The sequence below is a fragment of the Hippopotamus amphibius genome, chromosome 8 (genome assembly GCF_030028045.1).
Source record: "Hippopotamus amphibius kiboko isolate mHipAmp2 chromosome 8, mHipAmp2.hap2, whole genome shotgun sequence".
Taxonomy (NCBI): Eukaryota; Metazoa; Chordata; class Mammalia; order Artiodactyla; family Hippopotamidae; genus Hippopotamus; species Hippopotamus amphibius.
Genome location: NC_080193.1, coordinates 71789305 through 71813744, shown reverse-complemented (window position 1 = coordinate 71813744; position 24440 = coordinate 71789305). Strand labels below are relative to the sequence as shown.

Here is a 24440-nt window from a genome sequence, read left to right as displayed (position 1 = left end):
CCCCCCAACTACAAAGTCAGTAACTCTATCTACTGTTCTACTTATCTCAGGGTTTTTCCACAATGGTTGGTGGAGCTGGAGCTTTTCCAGGCCCTGTGTGAGCTCTGAGGGATTGTTCCAACCTGCTTCTGCCGGTGGTTCGTTTTCCTGCCCCGACAGTGTCCTTATGTGCATGTGCTGATCACTGTTCAGCCAAGGTTGCAGCTTTGCTCTGTGTGGCTCTTGCCTCTCTGCGACTCTGGAGCCCTGCCAACTCTCGCTGCCTAGGCTTCCCCAGCCTCCCATCTCTGTCTGGGCTCCCCTGCCTCGCCCGTATCTGGGAACTGGGGGCAGTGAGCAGTCACACGGCTCACCTTACTCATTTCCCTGCTCTCAGGGATCCCTGTCCTGTGGTCCAATGTGACAGCTTCTGTTCTATCTGTTTTGTCCAGTTCTTTAGTTTAAGGGCAGAGGGTAAATCCAGTCCCTCCTACTTCATCACAGCTGGAAGTAGAAGTCTTCTTTAAATTTCGAATTTTTAGTAATGCTGACCAGGTCTTGTTGGCCTATCCAGATTGTGACTTTAACCCTACTGTGCATGCAGTAAAGCATTTGGCCATTTTCGCAGCTCTTCCATTGTTGCACCTAGCATCCATGTAGGTGGAGGCACCCAGGGAGAGGAATGATTTTCCATGCTACCAGCTAGAAATACAGATACATTGGACAAAGTCTAGCCAGGGCAAAATTGTCAACTCTTATAATATGTGTCATAACAATAAGGACAATTGGTAAAGAGTTTGTCCCACTTTCCTACCTCTGCAGGAGGGAAAACACATAGTAATTACTGGGGCATCTCCTACCCAGACCCAAGGTGCAGATAAAGAAACCGTTAGGGGAGAAAGTGCTGTGGTGTGTATACCTCTGACTTTGGCATTCCCAAGAGAATTGTGAACTTCCTAAGTATGTGAACCCCCTGAGCACACGAACTTGAGAAATAGACTTTGTCTTTTTAGGTACATGTATCTGTTAGGGTGGTGAGTGTGAGAAAATGGAGAGTAGAAATGGCAGAGGGCTTCTTCCCCCCACCTAGACCCGGCCTCCTGTTGCCGTTGAGCCTCAAAGAGAAAATGCTGCAAAGAATGGCTCCTGCTGAGCCCAGGGGGTGGTCCCAGGCTAGTGAAGGTACCTTAGTTAATGAAGACGGGCCCATCCATAGGAAGGTACAGAGAGGCCCACAAGCCAAGGGTGGAAAGAGTGGCGCAAAAGGGCGAGTGGAAAGTGAGTCTGAGAGCAGCAGAGATGTCTGCTTTTCTCCCTCACCAGTGACTGGCTGTCCCCTCTACAGGGTACACAGGATTGGGCTGGGCCCCACTCGTTTCCTCTAACTGCGCCTGTCCCACCTGGCCTGGTCCCCATCACTGGCTCTTTACTCTGGCCTGCAGCCCCCCTCATATACCCCTCCACCCAGCCCTCAAGGCTTCTTACACTGCAGCTGAGCCTGGTGCACCAGACCCCATACGTGTGGTTCCTGTATCATAGCATTCATGTTACTGAGATTTTTTGGAGGTACCTCACTAGATTTACCAACTGAAGTGCAGGACCTGCCTTATTTACCCAGCACAGTCTTGCACACAGTTGGGATTCAGATGTCTCTTAAATGAATAAAGTGAGGAAGCCCAGGTCATCTGCTGGGGTGTATCTTCCTAATATTCAGGATTAGGGGCTACTTCAGGTACAAGAGCACCCCCGCCATCTGAGACACATGGGGCCTCCCAAGTTGCAGGCTTGCTGGCCCTGAGTGCCCTCCCAACCACCTGGCTGTCAGCTGCTGCCTGTTCTTTGAGCTGACAGCAGGTGGCCCTGTTCCCTTTCATTCAGCAGGGGAAGTGTTGAGTCTGTCCACATGCACTGACCACAGATTCCTGCACTTAGCACTCTGCTTCAGGGGTGAAGCTTCAATCACAAAGATGCGACCGTTGCTCTAGGGGTAGTGATTCTTCCTCCTCTGATGGGCAGTGATTGATTCCTTAGCATTAGCATACGTTTACTCAATTGCTCAGACTTCTTGGAATAAGATGTTACAAGAAGGAACCACTGCAAGGAGAAATCCAGCCACCGGTAGAGCTTAGAGAGCCCAGGTCAACTCATCTACACTGGGTTGATGCCTCCCAGGTCAGACCTTAACCTGGGGAAACCTGTGCTTCCACAGGCTTCCTGGGGCCCTCGTGTCACCCCAGGGAGCCCTTCTCTTTCTACACAAGTTCAGAGCCAGAAGGAGGCCTCCCCAGCCTCCTCTGCTTCTCATCACCCATTCTAGGCAGCAAGTCCACCAGAGCCAGCTTTCTGTCCGCCCCCAGAGAGCCCTCTTCCCTCCAGCCCCACGACTTGTGAGCGTATCTTCTATGCACCTTCTCCCCTGCACCCACATCCTGTCATTCCAGTTCCTCATTGGACCTTTGGATACTTTTTTGGTTACTCAGAGTCTCCCCAGGCACCGGGTCTGGTTTTGTCCCCTCAGGATCCCCAGTACCTGCACCTTGGGAGAGGTGGATGGGCAAGGGTGGCCTTATAAAGCAGACCTCTGAGGTAGGAGTGGGTGGTCTGTAACCCAGGAGAGGAGGAGGGATGGTGCCTAGGTTGACATGGAGATACCCTGTCTAGAAGAGCCGCCCTTGTTAAACAGTTGTCCGTTTGTTTGGCCGACACTTCAGGGGCATCCCCTGGAGCCTGAGTGTGCGGTCCCCCGGGAAGGGTCCCGGGGCCGCCCCTCGCCGCTCAACCACGGGCGGGTGCACGGCCCATCTCCGTGCTCGCTCCGCGTTGTCGAGGCTACTCGCCGAGGGCCCGGTCGCCTCGCAGGTTCAGCCTCTTCCCCGGCGTCCCGGCCGGCAGGTGCTCGCCCCGCATCCCCGCTCAGTGCCCGCCTCCCCGCCGGGCTGCAGTGGGCCGGGCCGCGGGCCGCCGCCTCCCGCCCGCTCCGCTCCTCTCCCGCCCTCGCCCCCGCGCGCCGCCCGGCGAGCTCAGTCCTCGGCGGGACGCGCGGCGGGCGGACTCGGCTCGGCTGCGGCCATGGCCCGGGGCCTGCGCGGCCTCCCGCGACGCGGCCTCTGGCTGCTCCTGGGTGAGTAGGTGGGGGTCCCGGCTGCCCCGGCTCTGGCTCGGGACGCGAGGGGTTGGCTTCGGAGGCGTCGCAGGTTGTGCGAGGCGCGGGCGCTCCCCACTGGCGCGCCAGGAGGAAACAGCGGCCGCCGTTCCCCGCACCTCTGCTCTGGCTCCGCACTGCGGGTGCCGCCGACGCTGGCTCGCCGGCTCCCCGGCTGCCGAACGGTTTCGGGGCTTCGAAATCAGACCAGGGCCATGTACCTAGGAAATTAGTTGCAACTGAAAATCTGATTCTGTCACAGCCAGCAGTTGCTGATTTGCCAGTAAGCCTCCTCTGCAAAAATGAGGCCAGCCGACTTCTTCAGAGACATTTACACAGCTTGCTTTTTGTTGTGTCGTTAACTTGTTGACTTGCTACTCTTGGCTAAGAGAAATTCAGAGAGGGACTCTTGGTGAGGTGGCAGAACACGCCCGGCTCTCTGTTTTGAGAGCGATTATGGACGGAAACCCAGTGGTGACAGGAACCTGCACCAAACTTAGCAAAATTTCTCGTGTCATCTTCACTTCCCTGTCCACAGTGTTTTCATAAAATGCTAAGCAACGTTCCTAAACTGCTTTAACTACTAGACTCATTTCGTGTATTTAGTTACCTTTTAATAAAAACCAAATAGGTCATTTAAAGTGGAAGAATCCAATGGTCCTGGGACATTCCCCCCCCCTCCCCCTCCCCCGCAGTCCTTACTGGTACTTGTGTCCCGGCCACCTGAATAGGTGATGCTGGTCTGAAGCACCTGCTATGCAGGTGCCCCTTGGGGAAGGGGTGACACCACACTACTTTGTAGCTGCTGGAGAGGCAGCTTGGGGCCGTGTGGCTTGTCTGGGAGGACAACTCCGATCTCCCTATTCGCACACGTTGCCAAGGAGTGTTGAATCTGCCTAAAACCCTTAGTATCTGCTTCAAAAGAATGTAATCTGAAAACTGATCTTGCCACTTAAGTGTTTTGGCTGAAGCTATGTGAAAAGCACAATCTTATAATAATATTATTCTCTTCTTTTGCATTAGGATCTATGGGCTTGATGTGGAACTTACTGTTTTAGTTTCCTAAAAAATGAACATTTCTATTTTAGCAAGGTAGAGAGCTGGGTTGGGTCACTTTTTAAACAAAAATAAATAAATGTTCTTTACTGCTGTCCAGAAGCTGCACCCTCTAAAGCTTGTATAAATAAAACACTATGCCATGATCACATATAAAGACCTTCCTTGTTTACCAAGAAAATAATACATGTTCTGGTGAAAGTTCAAAGTCCTAGAATCTTAGCATTATTCCAAGAGGTCTGGCTAATGTTATATCTTGGAAAAAGAAACACAACTTTATGAGGTTATCAGTTGATTAATGTCATTGGAGCCCCGTGGTAATTAGAAGAATTACAGGAGCACACAGTTTTCCCGAGTGGTGGTGGTTGAGCTAGATCTCCTTGGTGATGAAGATTTTGCTGCCCAGAATAGCAAAGTGGAAGTTCTCATTTTTCATCAAACAAAAAAGAAGGGCATTTCTAGAGGACCCAGAGGTAGTCTATGATGACTTTGTTGTAAGCTCTTGTTTTTATGAGCCCACCTTTACTCAGGAGTGCTGGCTGACACTCTCCTATGTGAACTCATCTGTCATCTGTCCTGGGAAACACACATCTTCCCTGGCATGCGGGGGTGGGGGTGGGGGGGCAGTTCTTGCAAGGCTGCTATATTTATTGAAATATGTGACTTTATATAAATACAAGTATAATTGTTTGGAACCGACCGGGACATCACAGGAAATGCAATCGATGTGACTACTTCAGATTGTCCTGCCATTTTAAGTCTGGAGGCGGTTCTAATCCTGGAGTCCAAATCTGAAGGATTCTTTTTTGCTAACCGACTCAGTGTGTTTGTTTACCCTCTCTGTGTATTTCGCTGCAGGGAGGAATTTCTGGGTTTTTGTCTTCCTTCCAAAGGTGCATGCCAGTCAATGTGCGTGCTGTCAGTCCCAGGCCAGGGCTGTTGAGAGATGTTTATGCCCACGTTGGAAGTGGTGGTAGCAATACGTCAGGAAATGTTTTAGGTGGAATCCTTACTTAAGGCAAATAGCTAATTGGGAAAGTCTGTTCCTCGTGATTTCCCCCCTAGAATGAAGCAGTTTCATAGCTTCTACTCAGAAGTGCTATCTGGCAGAGTGTGCGATGTGGGTGCCCTGTGTGATGTGAGTTCCAGTGAAGATGATGAGCTGCTGACTGTGCAGCCTGCGGGTTTGGCCACCAGCATCCCACTCCTTCGGGCAAAGAGCCTGTCTTTCCCAAGGTCCGCCTGGCACAGAGGGCTCCCTGCTCAGTGGGCCCTGGCCCAGGCCCGCCAGCCAGGATTGTCTTAGGGAGGGGCAGGGGACCCCAGCTGAACATTCTGTTTTCTCCTGGAGCCTTCTGACTCCTCTGGACCAGACCTGAGTGCTGGGCTTTCAGATCCCATCCTGGGAGCTGCGAGGAGCTCAGGGTGGGGCACCTGTCCCAAATGACACAGGCAGAGAGACAGACCTCTCCTGACTGAGCCCCAGGGGTGAACTTTTCAACCCTGTGACCCCATCACATTTGAGCCGGGCATGTCCATTGTAGGACAGTGCTGGTGGATTGCAGAGGCTCAGGGGGGCTCTGAGAAGGCCACATGCCTTGGGGCTGTGGGATTCCTGCTGGAGAGCCTCTTGTTCTGCTGGGGATTCAGGGAAGTCCCTAGGAGGAGATGCTGCAGCCCTGGGAGAGGTGGAGGAGAGACAGGGCGGCTATTGCGGCCTTAACACCTACGCCAGCCCTGTGCCCACCTGCTCCTGCTCTTCAATTTCTTCCTGACAGATGGAGACAAACACGATGCCAATGGGACTGCCCTGTCTCCAGCCTCCCCCACCCCCAACAGACACACACACACAGCCCCCACCCGGTCCTCAGCACCAGCTCCTCCAGGATGGATGACCTTGGGGCTGGGTAACGTTTCTAGAGAACACGTTTGTTCTTAGTGAGGAGGGTTATGTCAACACAGCAGCGAGAGGAGGCTCCCAACCTAAACAAGAACTTATTCTTTGTAACATAATGATGCTATTGTTGTCTGTGGAGAAAAAAATTTTTTTCCCTAAGATTGTTTTATTTTAGTATTTTCTTTGACATCAAAAGACATCACTTCAGCCATCATTCAAAACACATTCTAAGCAGCTTCATTGGAGCAGGTCCACAGCCAAGTCTCAGCAGGGGAGCAGGGGGCCTGAGCGTCAGGAGTAAAGACGGCCAAGCCATCCTTCTTTATTCCTCGTTAGGCCTCACAGGGTCTCCTTTATGTCTCTCTGGAGCTGCCCTCCCTTCTGGGTGGAGTTCCCACGGTGGATCCTGTGGGACCAGAGACCAGAGGTCCCCCGTGACCCGCGTGCACTCTGCCCGCTGCAGCCAACCTGGGCAGCACCCACCTGTGCTCCCTGGGGTTCTGCACCCCCCACACCCAACAGGCTCACCAGGAAGGGTTCTCCTGAGCCAGACCTCACCTGGGAGAGCCCAAGGCAGCAATTTACCCAGCAAATGACTGGGTGACAATGCCTGCCCTATTGTCAGAGACTCAGGCCAGTTGTTGGCGGGAATGAAAGCAGTTCATGTTATCACCTAGCAAACCCTGTGTTACAGGGGTTGAGGCCCGAAAGGCGTAGTCAGGTAACAGAAACTTGGTGACACTGATGCCCCAGGTTGGTACTCTCTGCACGTGCCTTTTTTGCCTCCAGAAGATTCCAGGGTCCGTTTGTGAGAGGAAGGCTGGTTGAGGGCTGAGTGGATGAGCAGATAAGGGGGCACCCGGGAAGCACTAATTTCTCCTGGTAACTTCTACCTGGAACATAAGTGGGCCTCAGGGTGTCAAGCCTGAAAGGGACTTCTGGCAGGTAGAAGCCAGAGGTGCTGCTACACAACGTGCTAGAGGCTGTCCCTGCAGCCCTCACACGGAGAAGGTCCAGCATAAAATGCCCGTGGTGCACCAAAGGAGCCCCATACGTGAAGGGTGCCAGGTACACAGAGGAAATAAGCCGCAGAGGCGGGGGCCCTAACCTCAGCCCCAAGGAGTCGGGCAGAGCGCTCCAGAGCACAAGAACAGTTATGCAAACGCCTTGGTTCTTGGAACTTTCCGGAAGCCTTTGTGATGGAAGCATGAGGGGGAGAGGGCTTTGAACCAAGGCTGGTGCTGGAGGAGGACCCGACCCTCTGGACCAAGGGGAGAACTTCAGATTTCATTGCAGGGGCAACAGGCAAATCTGAAGGATATTAAACGTGGTGATGAGATCGAACACACGGTTTAAAGAGCCCTGGGCTGCAGGGCAGAGCGTGGGCTGGAGGCGGGAGACCGGGCGAGGGATGGTGGAGGTGGGCAGGGTGGGGGTGAGTTGGAAGGAGTGGAGAGGCTCCAGAGGGTTCCAGAGGTGCGCGGAGGGCTCGGGTGTGGGAAGGGAGGAAGCAGGGAGGGATCCAGAACAGCCAGGCTCCTGGCAGCAGAGGCCATGGAGCTGGAGGAAAATTTCCTCGGCTTCCAGGAAATCAGGACCCCTGGTTACATTCACTGTCAGGTAAGCGACAAATTGTTTTAGTGTAAGACTGTCTCAAGCAATATTTGGGACATACTTATACTAAAAAAAAAAAAGTGTTTACCTGACATTCAGCTGGGCGTCCTGTATTTTTATTTGCTAAAGCTGGCAGCCCCCATCCACACCAGCCACGTGAGGTGACATGTCCCCTTGGACACTCAGGGATGGTGGCAGGTAGGCAGGTGTCCTCAGGGTGCAGAGGAGGTGTGGCCGGGAGGGACGTTTGGGGCAGCATCAGTGCTGGAGATGGTGTCAGAGCCTCGGATGGAAGAGATGGTCCCAGGAGTGTGGATGAGGTGGGGTGCGGGCTTGTGATAGAGGCTGGGGAGGGGAAGCCGAGGCCAAGGAGAGACTGAGAGACTGGGGAAGGCAGATGACAGGGTCGCGTGTGGAAGAGGCAACAGCTAGCGCAATCTGGAGAAGTTCAGGTCCTCTGAGAAGGGATGCAGAGAGGGATCAACCAGAGAGCATACCCACAGAGGGTTTCCTCGGGTGTGCCAGGGTTTGAAACATGGAGATCTTTGATTCCTCTGGGATGTCTGCTGATTTTCAGCTAAATAGCTATGGGGATTTGAATGGTGAGCACCCTGATCTGTTGACTGATTGGGCAGGATTAATAACAAGACCACCTGTTGAAGAAACAGCAGCCTGTCCTCCACACCGCCCACGGATTGCTTTTCTCCTGCAAATTGTGTGTTCAATTTTTAGAAATCTTGCTTTTTTTTGGCTACTGCTATGACTGGGATATTTCCCCCAATTTATCTTCTATCTGGTCATTGCTGGAATATGAGCTTCTTTTTTGTGCATTTATTTTATGCTTGGCTGTCTCCGTGTGCACGGTTTCTAACAGTGCTAGCTTGTTGTTTCCGTTCTTCTTCCCCTTGGCTTTTTCAGATAGATCATTCGATCATCTGTAAGGAAGGGTATCTATCACATTTTGTTTATCCATCCATCCTCCCCATGATACTCCTGGTTCCCTGCTCCAGCTGGGCTGGAGAGTAACTCTCTGCTGAGGAGGGGATGTGGCCTCAGCTGCCTTCCTTCATTCCTGGCTGAGGACAACAGTGCCTCAAACCTTCAGTCTTTCTCCTTTGGGCAAGATGCTTTTTAAATTTTATCTTTGCTGGGGAGAGGGAGGGGAAGGAATAGAGAACGAGTCTTCTTTCTGCATGTGAAAGTGCTTTTATGATGTTGAGGAAGAATCCCCTCCATGAGGGCGGGCTGCTGGCACTGGGGAATTGGGGCCCCTGGTAGAGAGAGGGTTTGCCAGTGTGACTCGCCCTGCATTTCTGGGGTGAATGGAGTGTTCCTTGGGTCCCCGTGCAGCCTTTCAGCAGACTGGGGAGTCTGTCACCCTCGCTTATTCTGAGTTAACGCTTTGCTGTTCCTGAGTGAGATTGCTCCGCGCTTTCTTTGGTGAGTTTTATTAGCAGCACTGGGGTTTCCTCCCAGAAGAGGTGTGTGAACTTTCATTCTTTATGTCTGCATCGGGGCAGTTGGGATGATGTGAATGATCAGCTCCTCCAGGAGCTGAAGGGTCTTCACTGTCACCTGCAAAACCGTTGAGTGGGGCCCTCTTTGGCAGGGAAGATAACTGAGAACCTTTTCAGTGTCTTTTGTGGGTCTTGGTGAAGAGGAAAATTAGAAACCTGCACTCAGCTGAAAGTAACTCCATGCTTGTTCTGCTTTTGTGAAATATGCTTGCTGCACCGAGGGAAAAAAAAAAACAAAACAGGATGACCTAACAATCCAATGTAACTTTAAGATATTTTGCTAAAAAATGGAATGTTCTGCACCTGTTCTTGTAAGTTTCTGTTTGGAAACGTCCATGCTCTGTAAACATGTGCACTATAAAAGTAAAGCTCACCCTGAGTTCAGGGCCCAGAACTTTGGAGCGTTAGGTGATCTGGGGCCGCCGGCTTAATAAACCTGGGTTCTCCAACCCTCCGAGTGTGGTGCTTGGTTTCTCAACGGACCAATTTCTGCAACATTTCTGGAGGCCCCAGCAAGATTCCAACCATGCCAGCCTCTTGAGCCACCGGACCGGTGGCTCAGCTGAGTCAGAGCGAAGGAGCTCTGAGACGAACGAGGAGGCGCGCCACCTGATGGTATTCCAGGTTCTTTTTCGGACCTGTGCTCTAACTCTCCAGACAGTCGGGCCCCAACCGGACTCATTGGAGGGACGGACAAACTCACCAGGAATGGCCACAGGATCAGGTAAGGCGCCAGGGCACTGAACCCAGTCAGGTCCCATCTCTGGATGGAGGAGGAGCTTGATCACCTCCTACGGTCTTCAGCAAGAAGACCACCAGTTAGGGACCTTCCGAGAGTGGAGAGGCACTGTGATAAACTCTGGTCTGAATGTGTGTGTGAGTGATGCCCTGGTTCGTCCTCATTCCAGGGCGATTGTGTGGCTCCATGGCCTTAGTGGCTACAGAGTCCGAGTGGGCCCTAACCTGCGGTTCTGTGGTGACCTCATATGGCTCAGGGCAGTGTCTATCTCTAGGGGACCCAGTCCCTCCCTGTGAGTCAGATCCAGGCCAGGAGTTTACACTGGCCCGCCAAAGCTAAGAGATGCCTAAGTTCCCCATGGGGATGCGGCCAGGTGGGCACCTGAATGGTCTCCTTTTTTGAGGGGGCACCCACCCTTGTTTGTTTTTGCAACACTGACACAGGGCAGGATAGACATAGAAGGGGAGAGACAATTGATTACTGATTTGATTTAGCAATTGTGTATATCCAAATGGCCCTTTTGCCCTAGGGCCCTCGACCAAGATTATTTTCTTAAAATTTTACAGTTCACTCCCCTTCCGTCAGCTGACTCTTTGAGCTGACTTATTGAGAAATTAGGTTTTCCCTGAAAGACTTGCTCCGTTTGCCAGACAGATCTGTACCTCCCTCCCTCTTGGTCCCCTGGACCAGTCCATGCAGAGCAGCACACTCTGACGCGTTCTTGTATACTTTCGGATTCTCATTACAAGGCTGCCTTCCTCTGTCACCTTTCCTTCATAATCCCCTGATTCCCCAAGGATTTCAGGCTCTTCACTTAGGCGAGGAGTACGCATACTTGCTCCCTCCACCTGCTCAGTGCCCACAAGAGGGTCAATCACCCCAGACCCCCTCCGGAGCCCCACCTGAAGTTATTGCTCTGCAAACCCCATTACAAAAGACCACCTCCTTTCAGCCCTATCTCCCTGAGACATTTAACGATCAGGGCCATCTTCAAGGAGGCACGTACTTGTGCTGTCTGGGAATACTGGGCTTTCCAGGAGTAGTGACATCAACACTACCTGGGTTATAAGGCCCTAAGACAAGGCCCTTCCCATGCACACCCCTCTCCTCCCTGGTCAAAGGGGTCCATGAGTTCCTTGGGGATGCTGGATTCTGCTGGATCTGGATACCTGGTTTCTCTGAAACTGCCAAGCCGTTGTACGAGGCCACGGCAGAGTCTGGTAAGGACCCCCTAGAGTGGGGGCCTAAATAAGAAAACACCTTCAAGGAAGGCCTGACTCTTAAAGAGACTCTTAACCAGCACTCCAGCATTAGGGCTGCCAGATGTGACATGGAACTTTAACCTCCTCATGCAAGAGAAAAATCATACTGCACTGGGGATCCTCACAAACATTTAGGCCATAGCAGCGCCCGGTTGCATATCTGTCCAAATGACTGGATCCTGTGGCTGCAGGATGGGCACCGTGTCTCCGGGCATTAGCTGCTGCAGTGGTCCTGGTCAGAGAAGCAGACAAGCTTACACTGGCACAGAATATAAATGTAAAAGCCCCCCCATGCTGTTACCACACTGATGAACAGCCAGGGACAGAAATGGCTGACCCATGCCAGAATGACTCACTATCAAGGACTGTTCTGCGAAAACCCACGGGTCCGCCTCGAGACTGTGTGGATGCTGAATCCTGCCACCTTCTTACCTACAGAGGCAGGAAACCCCGATCATGACTGTAAAGAAGTCCTGGATGAAATCTACTCGAGCAGGCCAGACCTGATGGACACTCCTCTCCAGAACCCGGAACTGGAACTGTTCACTGACAGAAGCAGTTTCGTCCAGGAAGGACAACGCAAAGCAGGCTATGCAATAACAGCAACAGATGAGATAATAAAGGCTGAGGCCTTTCCACAGGGGTGGTCAGTACAATGGGCTGAGCTGTGGGGGCTCATCCAGGCGCTGAGGCACACCAAAGGGAAGCAAGTCAACATCTACGCAGACTCAAGGTATGCCTTTGCTGCTCCGCATGTTCATGGAGCCATCTATAAAGAAAGGGGACTACTAACAGCAGGGGGAAAAGGGATCAAAAACAGAGAAGAAATCCTTCAGCTGTTAGAGGTAATTTGGAAGCCTTCCCAGGTGGCAGTCATCCATTGCAAAGGCCACCAGAAAGGAACTGATCCAGTCAGCAAAGGAAATCGTTGGCTGACCAGGCAGCCAAGGAGGCAGCAACCCAACCGAGTCCCACATTGGGCCCTGAACTGATCTCTAAGGTCCTCTTGGCATCAGAATTGCCCCGGTCCCCGAGATATACCAAAGAAGAAGATGAATGGGCTTTAAGTGAGGGAGGAGCAAAGAGGGCTGGTGGAAGCTTCCAGACCAAAAACTCTTTGTCCCCAGTGCTATAGCAGTCCAGCTGGTACAGCAACACCATGAGACAACTCACTTAGGGAAAACTGCACTAGAAAGTCTACTGAGCCGCTACTATTTCATTCCTAAACTCCCAACCCTGTGTGCCCAGATCGGTGCTAGGTGCATGACTTGTGCATGAAACAATGCCAGCCAAAGACCAAGACCCAGCCCAGGGGTGCAGACAGTTGGGACATTGCCCTTTGAAGATTTAGAAGTGGACTTTACCAAAGTCAAGCCTTACAGAGGCTATAAGTATTTGCTTGTGATAGCCTACACCTACTCGGGATGGGCTGAGGCCTACCCCACATACACTGAATGGGCACGAGAGGTGGCCAAGACCCTAAGAGACATAATCCCCAGATATGGGCTACCTCTCTCCATAGGGTCTGACAATAGGCCAGCCTTTGTGTCTGAGATAGTCCAGATTTTGTCCAAGATACTGAGAGTCAAATGGAAGCTCCACATCACTTACAGACCACAAAGCTCAAGGAAAGTCGAGCGAATGAATCGGACCCTCAAGACTACGTTAGCTAAGCTCTGTCAGGAGACCCAGTTACCTTGGGTCGACATGTTACCCCTACCCTTACTTTGAGCCTGATGCACCAGAAGGTCCTCAGGCTATTCTCCTTTTGAGATCTTATACAGGACACCTCCTCCAGAAATAGGGAAGCTCAAGGGAGACCCCCAACAACTAGCAGACCTGGAGATGTCTGGAAACCTCCAGGCCCTGGGAAAGGTCTTCTGCCATTATTACTCGAGAAACCTTAGAAAGGACTCCCATTTCCTTGGGCAATTGGGTTCAGCCCTATCAGCCAGGAGATGAGGTATGGGTAAAAGATTGGAGGAAGGAACCACTTCAGCTGGTTTGGACTGGCCTTCATACAGTCGTCTTGGCAACCTCTACTGCTGTTAAAGTTACAGGAGTCACCCCATGGATCCACCACACCCAGGTGAAGAGAGCATCACCTCTAGAAGGGCGAGGGACCTGGACTGCCAAAGCTCATCCGAACCAGCCACTTCGGGTCTTCCTACGGAGACAACCAAGTCCCGTCTGTGATCTTCAGCCCTGCTCCAGTCACGGCAGGGCTGACTGGTCTACGCACGGCGGAAGCTTGAGGAATTCGACGAGGGACATCTGAGAGTCAGGGTTATGATGACACCCTGCCTTGTAGGGATTGGTTGCACCACTGGCCTTGATGTTTTCTATAGGCCAAACACAAGGGGTCGTGTCGGCTATAATCTACCCAAAGGTAACGGAATTATTAAGTGGGATCAAATGTTTTGTGTAGTAACGATTCATATCCTACTGAGCTGTAGTACATTGGAAAGCAAAATAGACCCTTTGTGTACTCCATTCATCCACATGAGTAGATCAGATCAGGGGGTCACTTGGACCTTACTTTACCATAGTCACGTCTCCTGCCAAGGGGAGGTCCAAGAAACCTGTGTACATAACAAAATGACCTATTCTATTTGTCAACACGCAGGCGAATATATCTGTTTTGACCCCCAATCCCCCCCCCAACGAAGATTGGCTAGAGGTTCGGCACCAAGAAGGAGGGCTTCTGATCCATCGGACACAAATTACAAATCTAGAATGTCTGGTGTCCGTACACTTTGAGGTGTGGGCTGCTATTAACAAGAACCCCCAGACAACTATAAAATGTGGGGGTTTGTCATGAGAACAAGAGTATACACTCAATGACACATATATGTGTGAACAGGCCCCAGCCCCATCCACCTGCTATGGATGCCCTTCCTGGAGTTGTGTCCCATGGGCAACCTGGAAGAATCAAAGCAAGATAGCACTCCTTCAGAAAGAAACTGTTGACCCCAACTGCAAACGAGGGACATGTAGTCCTGTCAATTTCACTATCTTCAACCCCGGAGACTCCAAGTGGAAAAATGGTCTCAAAATCGGTATTTATATCCATGGGCGGGGTATTGACCCAGGAGCTGTGTTGGGTTTCCGGAGTATTTCTGTCCCACTCTGGGCTTCTGCACACAAGCTCTTCCATTCTTTTTATGAAGAGATAGAAAGTGGTCCTCCAGCTATTTCAGTCAGAACTAAAAACCTATTCATAGCCTTAGCAGAAACCATAGTCCAGACATTGATGATTACTTCTTGCTATGTGTGTGGAGGAATTAATATGGGAGACTAATGGCCCTGGGAAGCTAAAGAATGAGATCCCCAGAGACCCTTCAACAACTCAGGGGTATTCAAGACAACCAGGGTCGGGGTTTGGCATTTAAAGACTTCCATAATCGCAGGAACTGCCTGGCACGGTGGGGCCCATTATTCAATATTCCAGTAGGAAACCTCACTTGCCTAGGCCAAAAACACTATAATACAACTACTCATACTTCTGACTGGTGGGGAAGCCCAAACTATACAGAGCCTAATCCTCATCCTCTAGCAAGCTTCCCCAATTTAAAGACCAGATGGAATGACTTGTCCACCAAAGGCCAGTGGCCTGCTCCAGAAGGATCATATTGGATTTGTGGGCTAACGCATATTCAGTCTTGCCAGCCAATTGGTCAGGGGCCTGCATATTGGGGACTATCCGCCCCTCCTTTTTCCTACTTCCCTTAGCCCAAGGTGAATCATTAGGGGTCCCAGTTTATGAAGGCAGAGGCCTCCCCAGGAAACGCAGGTCTCTACAGATTGGAAACTGGAAAGATGATGAGTGGCCTCCTGAATGCATAATCCAATATTATGGGCCAGCCACTTGGGCAGAAGATGGGTCCTGGGGCTACCGAACCCCAATTTACATGCCTAACAGAATTATCTGGCTCCAGGCAGTGGTTGAAATCATTACTGATGAAACAGCCAAGTCTCTTAATTTGTTGGCAGGACAACAAACCAAGTTGCGTAATGCTATTTATCAGAATCGCCTGGCCCAAGATTACTTACTGGCTGCAGAGGGGGACGTCTGTGGGAAGTTCAATCTCAGTAACTGCTACCTACAGATAGATGATAAGGGCAGAGTTATAGAAGAAATAACTGACAAGATGACTAAAATAGCTCATGTCCCAGTCCAGACTTGGAAGGGATGGAATCCCAGAGAGCTACTTGGGGGTTGGTTTTCTTACCTAGAGGGATTTAAAACGCTTGTGGGCACAGTCCTACTCCTCCTTGGGACCTGTCTCCTTTTACCTTGCCTCTTGCCATTATTCATGAGGGTAGTTTCCAGCCTAGCTGAGGCCACCGCGGATAGGTGGGCCACCGCACACCTCCTAGCCCTAAGAGGTTATCATCCCCTGGGCTTAGAAGATCAAGAGGTTGATGCCTTATAAGATTTAAGGGCATCAAGAGGGGGGATTGAAGAGGAAAATTAGAAACTTGCACTCAGCTAAAAATAACTCCATGCTTGTTTTGCTTTTGTGAAATATGCTTGCTGCACTGAGAAAAACAGGATGACCTAGCAATCCAATGTAACTTTAAGATGTTTTGCTAAAAAATGGAATGTTCTGCACCTGTTTTTATAAGTTTCTGTTTGGAAACTTCTGTGCTCTGTAAACATGTGCACTATAAAAGTAAAGCTCACCCTGAGTTCAGGGCCCAGAACTTTGGAGCGTTAGCTCATCTGGGCCTTCAGCTTAATAAACCTGAGTTCTCCAACCCTCCGAGTGTGGTGCTTGGTTTCTCGATGGACCGATTTCTGCAACATTGGTCCTCTCGCGTTTCCTATTTCTTATAGTGATGATGTTTCGCATTTTCCTGTGAGCTTGTCCATTATATCCAACATATTAATATAGGTAATTATCTTATTTTTCTGTTTCCCACTGTATCTGTGCACAGATGTTTGCCATTTCTCAGTCCAGTTTTGTGAATTGCTATTTTCATGTCCTCTCTCAATCAGAAGAGACAGTGATTTATCTCTGTTATTAGACCCCTCCCTTAACCCCCCCCCATCCACCCACCCACAAGAACCATTTCTTTTCTCTTGAATGCTGAATCCATTTGTTTTTGTTCTCTCTTATTCAGGAATGAAACCTGTTCTTTGGCATCATGGCTGCAGCCCCTGAGCTTCTTTCTGTCTTGTGCCATTGTTAATACTTTCTCATGTGACTTATTTGGAAACAAGTTGGTGTTTGTTTTTTTTTTAATTTATTTATTTATTGGCTGCATTGAGTCTTTGTTGCTGTGCATGGGCTTTCCCTAGTTACCGTGAGCGGAAGCTACTCTTGGTTGTGGTGCACGGGCTTCTCATTGCGGTGGCTTCTCTTGTTATGGAGCATGGGCTCTAGGTGCACAGGCGTTAGTAGTTGTGGCACATGGGATCAGTAGTTGTGGCTCTCAGGCTCTAGACTGCAGGCTCAGTAGTTGTAGCACACAGGCTTAGTTGCTCCACAGCATATGGGATCTTCCTGGACCAGGGCTCAAACCCATGTCCCCTGCATTGGCAGACGGATTCTTAACCACTGCACCACCAGGGAAGTCCCTGGAAGCAAGTTTTTAACAATCCCAGTGACTCAGCCTTTTGGTTTCTCCCCTGATGCTCAGTGGTCAGGGAACAGTTGTGGACCACCACCACGGCTTAGTGTGCATGAAGGTGTCCTTGCAGAATTTCCCTTTTGTAAAAGGCCCTTAAACCCACAAGAAGAGTGTGGATTTTGTTTGATTGTTTTTTGGCCGCACTGAGCAGCTTTTGGGATCCTAGTTCCCCGACCAGGGATGACACCTGAGCTGTCAGCAGTGAAACCACCAAGTCCTAACCACTGGACCACCAGGGAATTCCTGAGTGTGGAGTTTTTATGTGTTGATTCTAGTCATCATCTTAAGCTATATTACTGAGGTATCCTTACTTATTTTAGTCTCCCAGCTCTGTCAGGGCTGTGAGAGCTGTGTAGCAACCCCACACGGCTTCTGTGATTCAGTTTTCTGTTGCTGAGTTCCTGCACGCTCTGAGCCACAGGGACGACTGGGAACTCGCACACCTCATTCCTGCCGGTCACATCCACATGGGTAGTTCTTACAGCATAACCTTCTGTGTCCTCTTTATTGCTTTTTTTAATTTAATTTTTTTAGTTTTAATTGTGGTAGAATACACATAAAATTTACCATCTTAACCATTTTAAATTACAGTTCTGTGGCATTAAGTCTATTCACATTCCACCTCCAGAACGTTCACATCTTCCCAAAATGTTACCCTACCCGTGAAACACTAACTCCCCATCCCCACCCCCAGCCCCTGGCAACCACCCTTCTACTTCCTGTCTCTAGGATTTTGACTACTGCGCTACCTCACATGAATGGAATCGTGTAGTATTTGTCTTTCTGTGACTGGCTTATTTCACTTAGCACAATGTCTTCAAGGTTCATTCACGCTGTGGCATGTGTCACAATTTCCTTCTTTTTTAAGGCTGAATAATGTTCCTTCCTACATATCTATCACATTTTGTTTATCCATTCATCTATCGATGGACACCTGGGTTGCTTCCACCTTCTGGCTTTTGTGAATAATGCTGCTATGAACACAGGTGTGCGAGTATCTCTTAGAGACCCTGTTTTCAGGTTTTTTTGAGTAAGACCCAGAAGTGGAATTGCTGGATCATATGGTACTATGTTTATTATTTTGAGGAACTGCTGTGGTGTTTTCCACAGTGTTGTAGGATTTTACAGAGTGAAGCAAGACACTGAGGCTATATGCAGGAAGCAGCATTTATTTATGCCAGCATAGACCCAGTGGATTCGTATCCAGAGGCTGAGCCCTGAACAAAGCAGGGCAATCTCTTTTATACTTTTTTGTTAACTTTCTATGCATTAGGCTTTCTTTGTCCCCCAAATGAGGTAACACAGAAGGTAGCATGTGACTTGATTGGATACTCTTCTCTCATGGCCTCTGAGGCAGATTCAGAGTTACAAGGGCTACATAGTAACAGAGATATGCAGAAAACATGCAAGAGGAGTTGCGGAGTAAGCAGGCACATAGAAATAACAACTGCGCCCAGCTTTGTTTCTTTCTAGTTGAATTATGGCCTCTGGGTTCTAAAGTTCCTAGAGTTCCCACTACAACAGTAATTGCACCATTTTACATTCCCTCCAACAGTGCACAAAGATTCCAGTTTCTCCACATCCTCACCAGCGCTTGTTCTTTTCTGGTTTTTTGATAGTAGCCATGTTGATGGGTGTGGGATGCCCTACATTTCTTTCCAGGTGGAATTTAACTTTATCAGGGATGATACTGTGCTTTATTATTTTTTAGTCTTATGTTTCTCTGGCACCACTGCCACCCTTTGGGATGTTATCCTGTGTCACTTAGGTGTTAGGCCTGATTTAGCTTCCTACTTTCTCATGGATTCAGGGGACACATTGGCAGGTCCCCCCACATCCAGCACAGAGCAGGCACTTCAAGGAGGGGAGGGAGGGAGAGAAGTGGTATCCCTGGGCCAGAGAAGGGACGGTGGGTCTGCACGCTGACCCTGAGTCAGGTGACAGGCAGGAGGATCTTCTCAGTGAGGGCCCCTGGGCTGGGTGGACTCTTCCTCCTCTCTCTCCGCCCTTGACTGGCTGCTCAGAGGGTGGCAAAGGCAGGAATTCCTCTTGCCAGAGATGGAGAGCATCCTGGGGCGGGGGTGAGCTGGACCAGCTGACTTCCTGAAGAGAGAGGGCATTAGATAGAACAGAGACAGGGGAGGAAGAGCTCAGGAGAAGCCAAGGGGCTTTCACTCTAGAGGAAGTTCAGTATGACGGAGTGAAGCCTGGCAGTAGGGAAACTCCCAGTGGCCATGTAGGAAATGCTGGAGGGACCACAGCACCCACTCAGGGGCTGGCACGGGGCTTTCCAGCCCACCAAGAACGGAGCGTGGTGACCGAAGGAACCAGTTCAGGATAGCCAGACGCGTGGGCGGCAGGAACGGTGCTCAGATGGGCTGGGGAGCTCCTTGCTTGGGGCCTGGGCTCTGCATCCTCTGGAGAAGTCATCTCCAGGCTTTCTTGGCCCTGCACCTGTTGGTAAGGTCCCTGGGATGTGCTTCTCCAGGCACTGTGCTGAGATTCACCTGTGCATCAGAAAACACATGCAAAGATAGACTCCCTTAACCAGTGAGATGTTGAAATTAGTTTCTAAAATCGTGAAAATCATTTTGGTTTCATGAGCAAAACACCAACGTGTTCCTTAAGGACATCAGTGATTGTAGTGGGACTGATGGGCTTGAGTCGGCTGTACCTGCCTGGATGGAAAGTGCTGGTCCCCTGAGACTAGGAGGACCCAGTGCTGGGAGAAGAGGCAGCTCAGCCGTTGGCTCTTGGCTTGATCTCATGTTCTTGGGGGCACCTACACATGGCCAGGCATCCATCTCATGGGACTCCCACCTCTCCAGTGAGACCCCTCCAGATGCTCATGAGGAGGTGGCCCTGGGGAGGCCAACCTGCAGAGGTGCCTTGGCTGAAGGCTCTCAAAGCCTCAGCAGACATCAGTCATCTGCAGCCTTTGGTGCTACTTTCAGAATCTCTGATGTTGAGGTGGCCACCCTCACCATCTTGCCCATGTGGTCTGAGATAAGCATGCCAGGGATTGCACCCCAGCTCCACCACTCCTGGGCTGTGTAACTCTGAGCAGGTTACTTAACCTCTCAGGGCTGCTCTGTCCCCATCTTTAAAGTGAGAGAATAATACCTGCCCTATTGGTTATTTGCAAGGATTAAATAGGCTAATGCCCATAGAGGGCTTAGGACAGGACCTGGCCATGTGAGCTGTGGTAGTCACCACCCTCGATGGGGCCTTCCTGGCATGTGGCAGTGGGAGGGGAAGTAGCAGGGCTTCTGCAATTGATGTGTAACTGATCTAGAGCCTAATCTGCATTCTATCCATTTATACCAACCTGCTTCCAAAAAGAATACAGATGGTGGCTCTTGATAGACACACAGGTACCATAAGGCACCAAAATATGACCTGGTATCACATCACACAGTCCCCAAAACCCTCCAGGAGAAGATGAAATCAGCAGATGTTTGAGGCGGGAGAAGAGAGAACCATCTCACAAGGCGCTGGCCGAGGAAAAGTTGAGGCCCGAACTGCTCTGCGTTTCTAGAAACCAGAACAGACCTGGGAAGTGCGAGAGCTGCCCCTGGCCCGGAGTGCAGGTCTCCCAGCACATCTGCTCCCTCAGCGAGTGTGCGCAGCCAGCCAGGAGCCAGCTGAGGGTGGGTGCTGCGTGGCGAGGAGGCCCAGGCTTTGAGGTCCCGAGGTGGCTAATGAAGGGTATCCAGGAGCAGTTAGAAGATGGCACGATGCACAGTCAGAGAGGGCTCTGTGCTGGGCAGGGCAGAGGAGGTGTGGCTTCTCTGGGCCTTGAGGGTTGAGTAGGAGTTTTTACTGGACACACAGAGTTTTTGTTTTTTCACTTTGTCGTCTGAGTTTTTGTTTTCTTTTTCCAGAGTAGACTAAGAAAGGCTGAAGGTAACATGTTCAAACCAAGTTCTGTTTACGTCATCCTCTGGGGCATTTAGTGACAGGGCAGGCACGTGGCTTCCTGGGCATTTGGCTCCCAAGTGGCTGTAACCAGGAGAATGCTGGGAGTGGGTGGTTTTCACCCTGCTTGCCCCAGCTGGGTGAGCAGAAAGTGATTCAGCAAGAACGTGCAGAGCAAGAATTTTTCTAACAGCTATTGAGAAAAGGTCTAGACAGAATACAGAGATAATATTTTGGAAATTATACTTTTTAACCAGTGGAAAATACAGAAGAGCATAAAGTAGAAAATAAAGATCACCACCCAGAGATAACCCACTCTTGACATTCCCTTCAGATTTATTGTTTTTATTGAGGTATAAATGACATAGAATAAAATGAATATGTTTGAAGTGTACGATTTGTAAAGTTCTGGCATATGTATACACCCATGTGGACTCAAGGCCATGAGCATATACATCCATCACCTCCAAAGTGTCCTGTGCCTTTGTCCCCTCCCCCTCCTGCCCCCTCCCCATCACTCCTGGGTCAGACCTGCGCATCCTGTGAGTCACTAAGAGCCGCTCACGTTACAAACTCACAGGAAGGGCCACTCGCCTTGAAGTGGGGTTGATTCTGTGATCACATCTTCTGGAAACCAGCCCTGTTAGCCCACCTGGTGCAGGAGGTTCCCATTTCACAGATAAAGAAACTGTGGCCAAGAGGTGAGCAGGCCTCCTCTGGGCCCGGCCTGGGAGTTGGGGGCAGTGTGCTGGGGCCCTGGAGGCTCATGGGCTCTGCAGGGGCGGCTCTGAATTCAGCCTCCAGCCGGTCACGCTGACGAGCAGGCCCCCCCAACAGGTGCTCTTCCCACAGGTCACCCCCCACCAGACGCCCAGCTCTGGGAGGACTGTGTGGGTCGGCACTCTGTCTCTGAAAAGGTGGGATGGGGTGAGGACAGCAGGATGCTGTGTGTGTGCAGCCACAGGGCAAGGGCACCCGTGGGGATGAGGCTCCTCGGGTCCTCGCTCTGGGCCCTCATCTCTCCTTAGAAAACCCAGATGCCCCGGAGCCCTAGGGTGCCCCGTGAGGAGCCTGCCACCCTGTCTTTCTGGCCCCAGGCTCGTTGCCATAAGGATCTCACTGCCATTTCTCTTCCCGTCAGGGGCGTTTTCCAGACGTTTCTCTGAGCCCAACCCCCCTCCCCCCAGGCTCCCTGAACTGAACGCTGCAGACGCGTGTCCTGTCTCCACATGCTCCTGTCTGCTCAGCAGGCTCGTGCTTGGCTTTTTAAAGACATGAGTTATGAATGGTTAAATTTGCAGACCCACAGGAATGAAACCCATCTGGCCGCAAACAGCTGGTTTTAAAACTTGGGGCAATTTTATTCAGTGTTAAAACCATAATGTTCCTCTCTTTCCAATGATTCCAAAACGACATCAGGCTCGTTTTTTATAAAAATCCAAGTGTCATTCTCCTGTACTTAAAGATGAAACTGGTTTCCAGATTCACCCAAACAGCTTGGCTAACCTCATCCCAGTTGTAGGAGTGGCAAAGAGAACACCCAGGCTCTGGGCTCCCCCAGGGCAGGAGAGCAAGGGCGCGGAGGAGGTGGGGGGGTGTCTGTCCCCATGGAGCAGAAGTCCTGCCTTTGGGAGACAGACACTGGCTCACAGAGATGTGGGAGCTGCCCGCCCCAGGGCACCAGCCCAGAGCCAGGCCAGGTCAATGTCACAGGGCAGGCCCTGCAGCCAGCCCAGGGCAGGGGTCGCACAGACAGTGGGGGCTGGAGCGTGACCGCTGAGGTCACTGGGCAGGTTGACTGCTCAGGGCCTGAGCCAGCCGGGCCGGGACAGGTAGCTGTTGTCTGCAGCTCAGAGGAGGAGACAGCAGGAGGAGACTGACCAGAACACAGCAGGGAGGGACGCCTTCACAGGAAGAAGTGTGGCCTGAGCACATCTCCCTCAGAGCCCATTCCAACCAGGCCCTCAGCCTATGGCCCTTTACCCCTCGCACTAACTCTGGGGCTTGTGGGCCCTGCTTCCCTGATCCTCCCAGGACTTGGGAGCCACCAGCATCCTTAGACAGATCCTTCCAGTGCCCACATCACCCAGTGCCCTGAGGTGCAGGTTCATCTTCATTCGCCCCAAACCAGCCGTTCCAGAGCAGGAGGGGAGCCTGCCTTGCTTCCTGACCCTCCTTGGGACAGTCCAAGGCACCTTGCTTCACCCCACACAGAACATACACTGATAAACTGGGTGCCACCATCTTGTTCATTTGACAAATATTAACGTGCAGAACGACTGGGTACCGGGGAGGACATCCACGTGAAACAGAAAGAGTGGACCAGGAGAGGGCGGCGAAAGCGGTTCTGAAAAAAAGAAAGAACTGTCTGCCTGCCCTAAACGGGACACTAGATGTAGAGGTTGGGGGTGGGGGCTGGGACCTTAGGGAGGAGGCAGTGGAAGACACGTGGCATTTGGGCCTGGGCTTGGCGGAGAAAGGCGGTCCAGGTGGGGAGCCCTGGGCAGATGCTGAGAGCAGTGAGGGGGTGGGAGACACGTGGAGGGGCGACCCTCAGAATGAGGCTGGAGCTCCTCCCGTGAGTCGGTGTCTGAGCCCTCCTGAGCTACCTGTGCGCCCTGGTGCTTCACCTGTCCACAGAGGTGGGCTTTCTCAACAGCGTCTTCACGGGGGAGTGTTGCGAGCAGCCCCTTCCGCACAGCGGGTCCCCAGGGTACACATGCCATGCTGGGTAGGCCCTGTGGGGGACCCCCCGGGGCTGTTGGGAGGTGGTGTGAGCTCAGATGGGCACAGAGGCTCCTGGGGGCAGGGCCGCGCCTCCCTCCCCGGCCCCCTGCGCACCCCAGGAGCCTCACTCCTGTTGGGCACCGCTTCCCAGGGTGTCGAGGGCGGCCAGCCCTGTTCCCCCCCCCAGCGCCCACCTCTGCTCTCCTGGGGGCCCCTCTGAGGGGCTTTCCCTCGTGCCAGACTTTCATCTCCCCCACCCGTCCCCCCTACGTTACTCCCGGCGTCTCAGGCTAAAAACCCTGGAGGCCCTCCCTCTCTGACCGGCTTCCAGGTGCCCAGCCTGCCTGTCCAGGCCTGGGGGACAGTGGGATACCCCCCAGGTGGCAGGTGCAAGGCCGGGTACCTCAGCGTGGTCAGGTGAGGCCCGAGGCGTCCTCCAGCTTCTGCTGCTGGCATCACCTCTACCTGCGTGTGTCGCGGATTCCCTGTGTTTGGGTTTTTTATTTGTAATTAATCACAGAGTTGTAGTTTTATTGCTATGAAATGTCACTTTGTTAGCTTGGCCCCTCTGTCGAGATGTGTCCAGCCTGGTGTCTGTCACGTCAGTTCGGTAAATGGGCTTGTTAGCCTCCCACCTCTGACATGTGACGTGGAAGCCAGGGACTTGGGGGTCATCACGGGGATCCTGGAGAGGAGTGTGGAGCCCCCGCTGCCACGTGTCCCCCAGGAGAGCAGAGAGGCCTCATCAGATGCCCCTCAGGACTCTCGATTCCATCCGACCGCCGCCGTCCCTGACCCCGAGTCTCCGACCCTGCCCGGACACGGTGTGTGTGATAGTCACCGGCCACCAGTGCCCGCCGTCTGGAGAACCGGCAGTGCCATGAGGGGGTGGCTCTTGCCCATTTCTGGACACCCTGGCCCAGCTTCCAGGAGCACAGGCTCTGGCCAGGGG

At 51.8% G+C, this 24440-nt stretch overlaps 1 protein-coding gene across 1 annotated transcript in view; it reads left to right on the top strand.

The window, feature by feature from the left end:
* The first annotated feature begins 2980 nt into the window (after positions 1 to 2980).
* Positions 2981 to 24440, top strand: part of RAMP1 (receptor activity modifying protein 1) — a 67793-nt gene continuing 46333 nt past the window's right edge. The window contains exon 1 of the mRNA XM_057745898.1: positions 2981 to 3100. Coding sequence (XP_057601881.1) covers positions 3049 to 3100 — 52 coding nt within the window. The 5' untranslated portion in view covers positions 2981 to 3048. The remainder of the gene's footprint in view (positions 3101 to 24440) is intronic.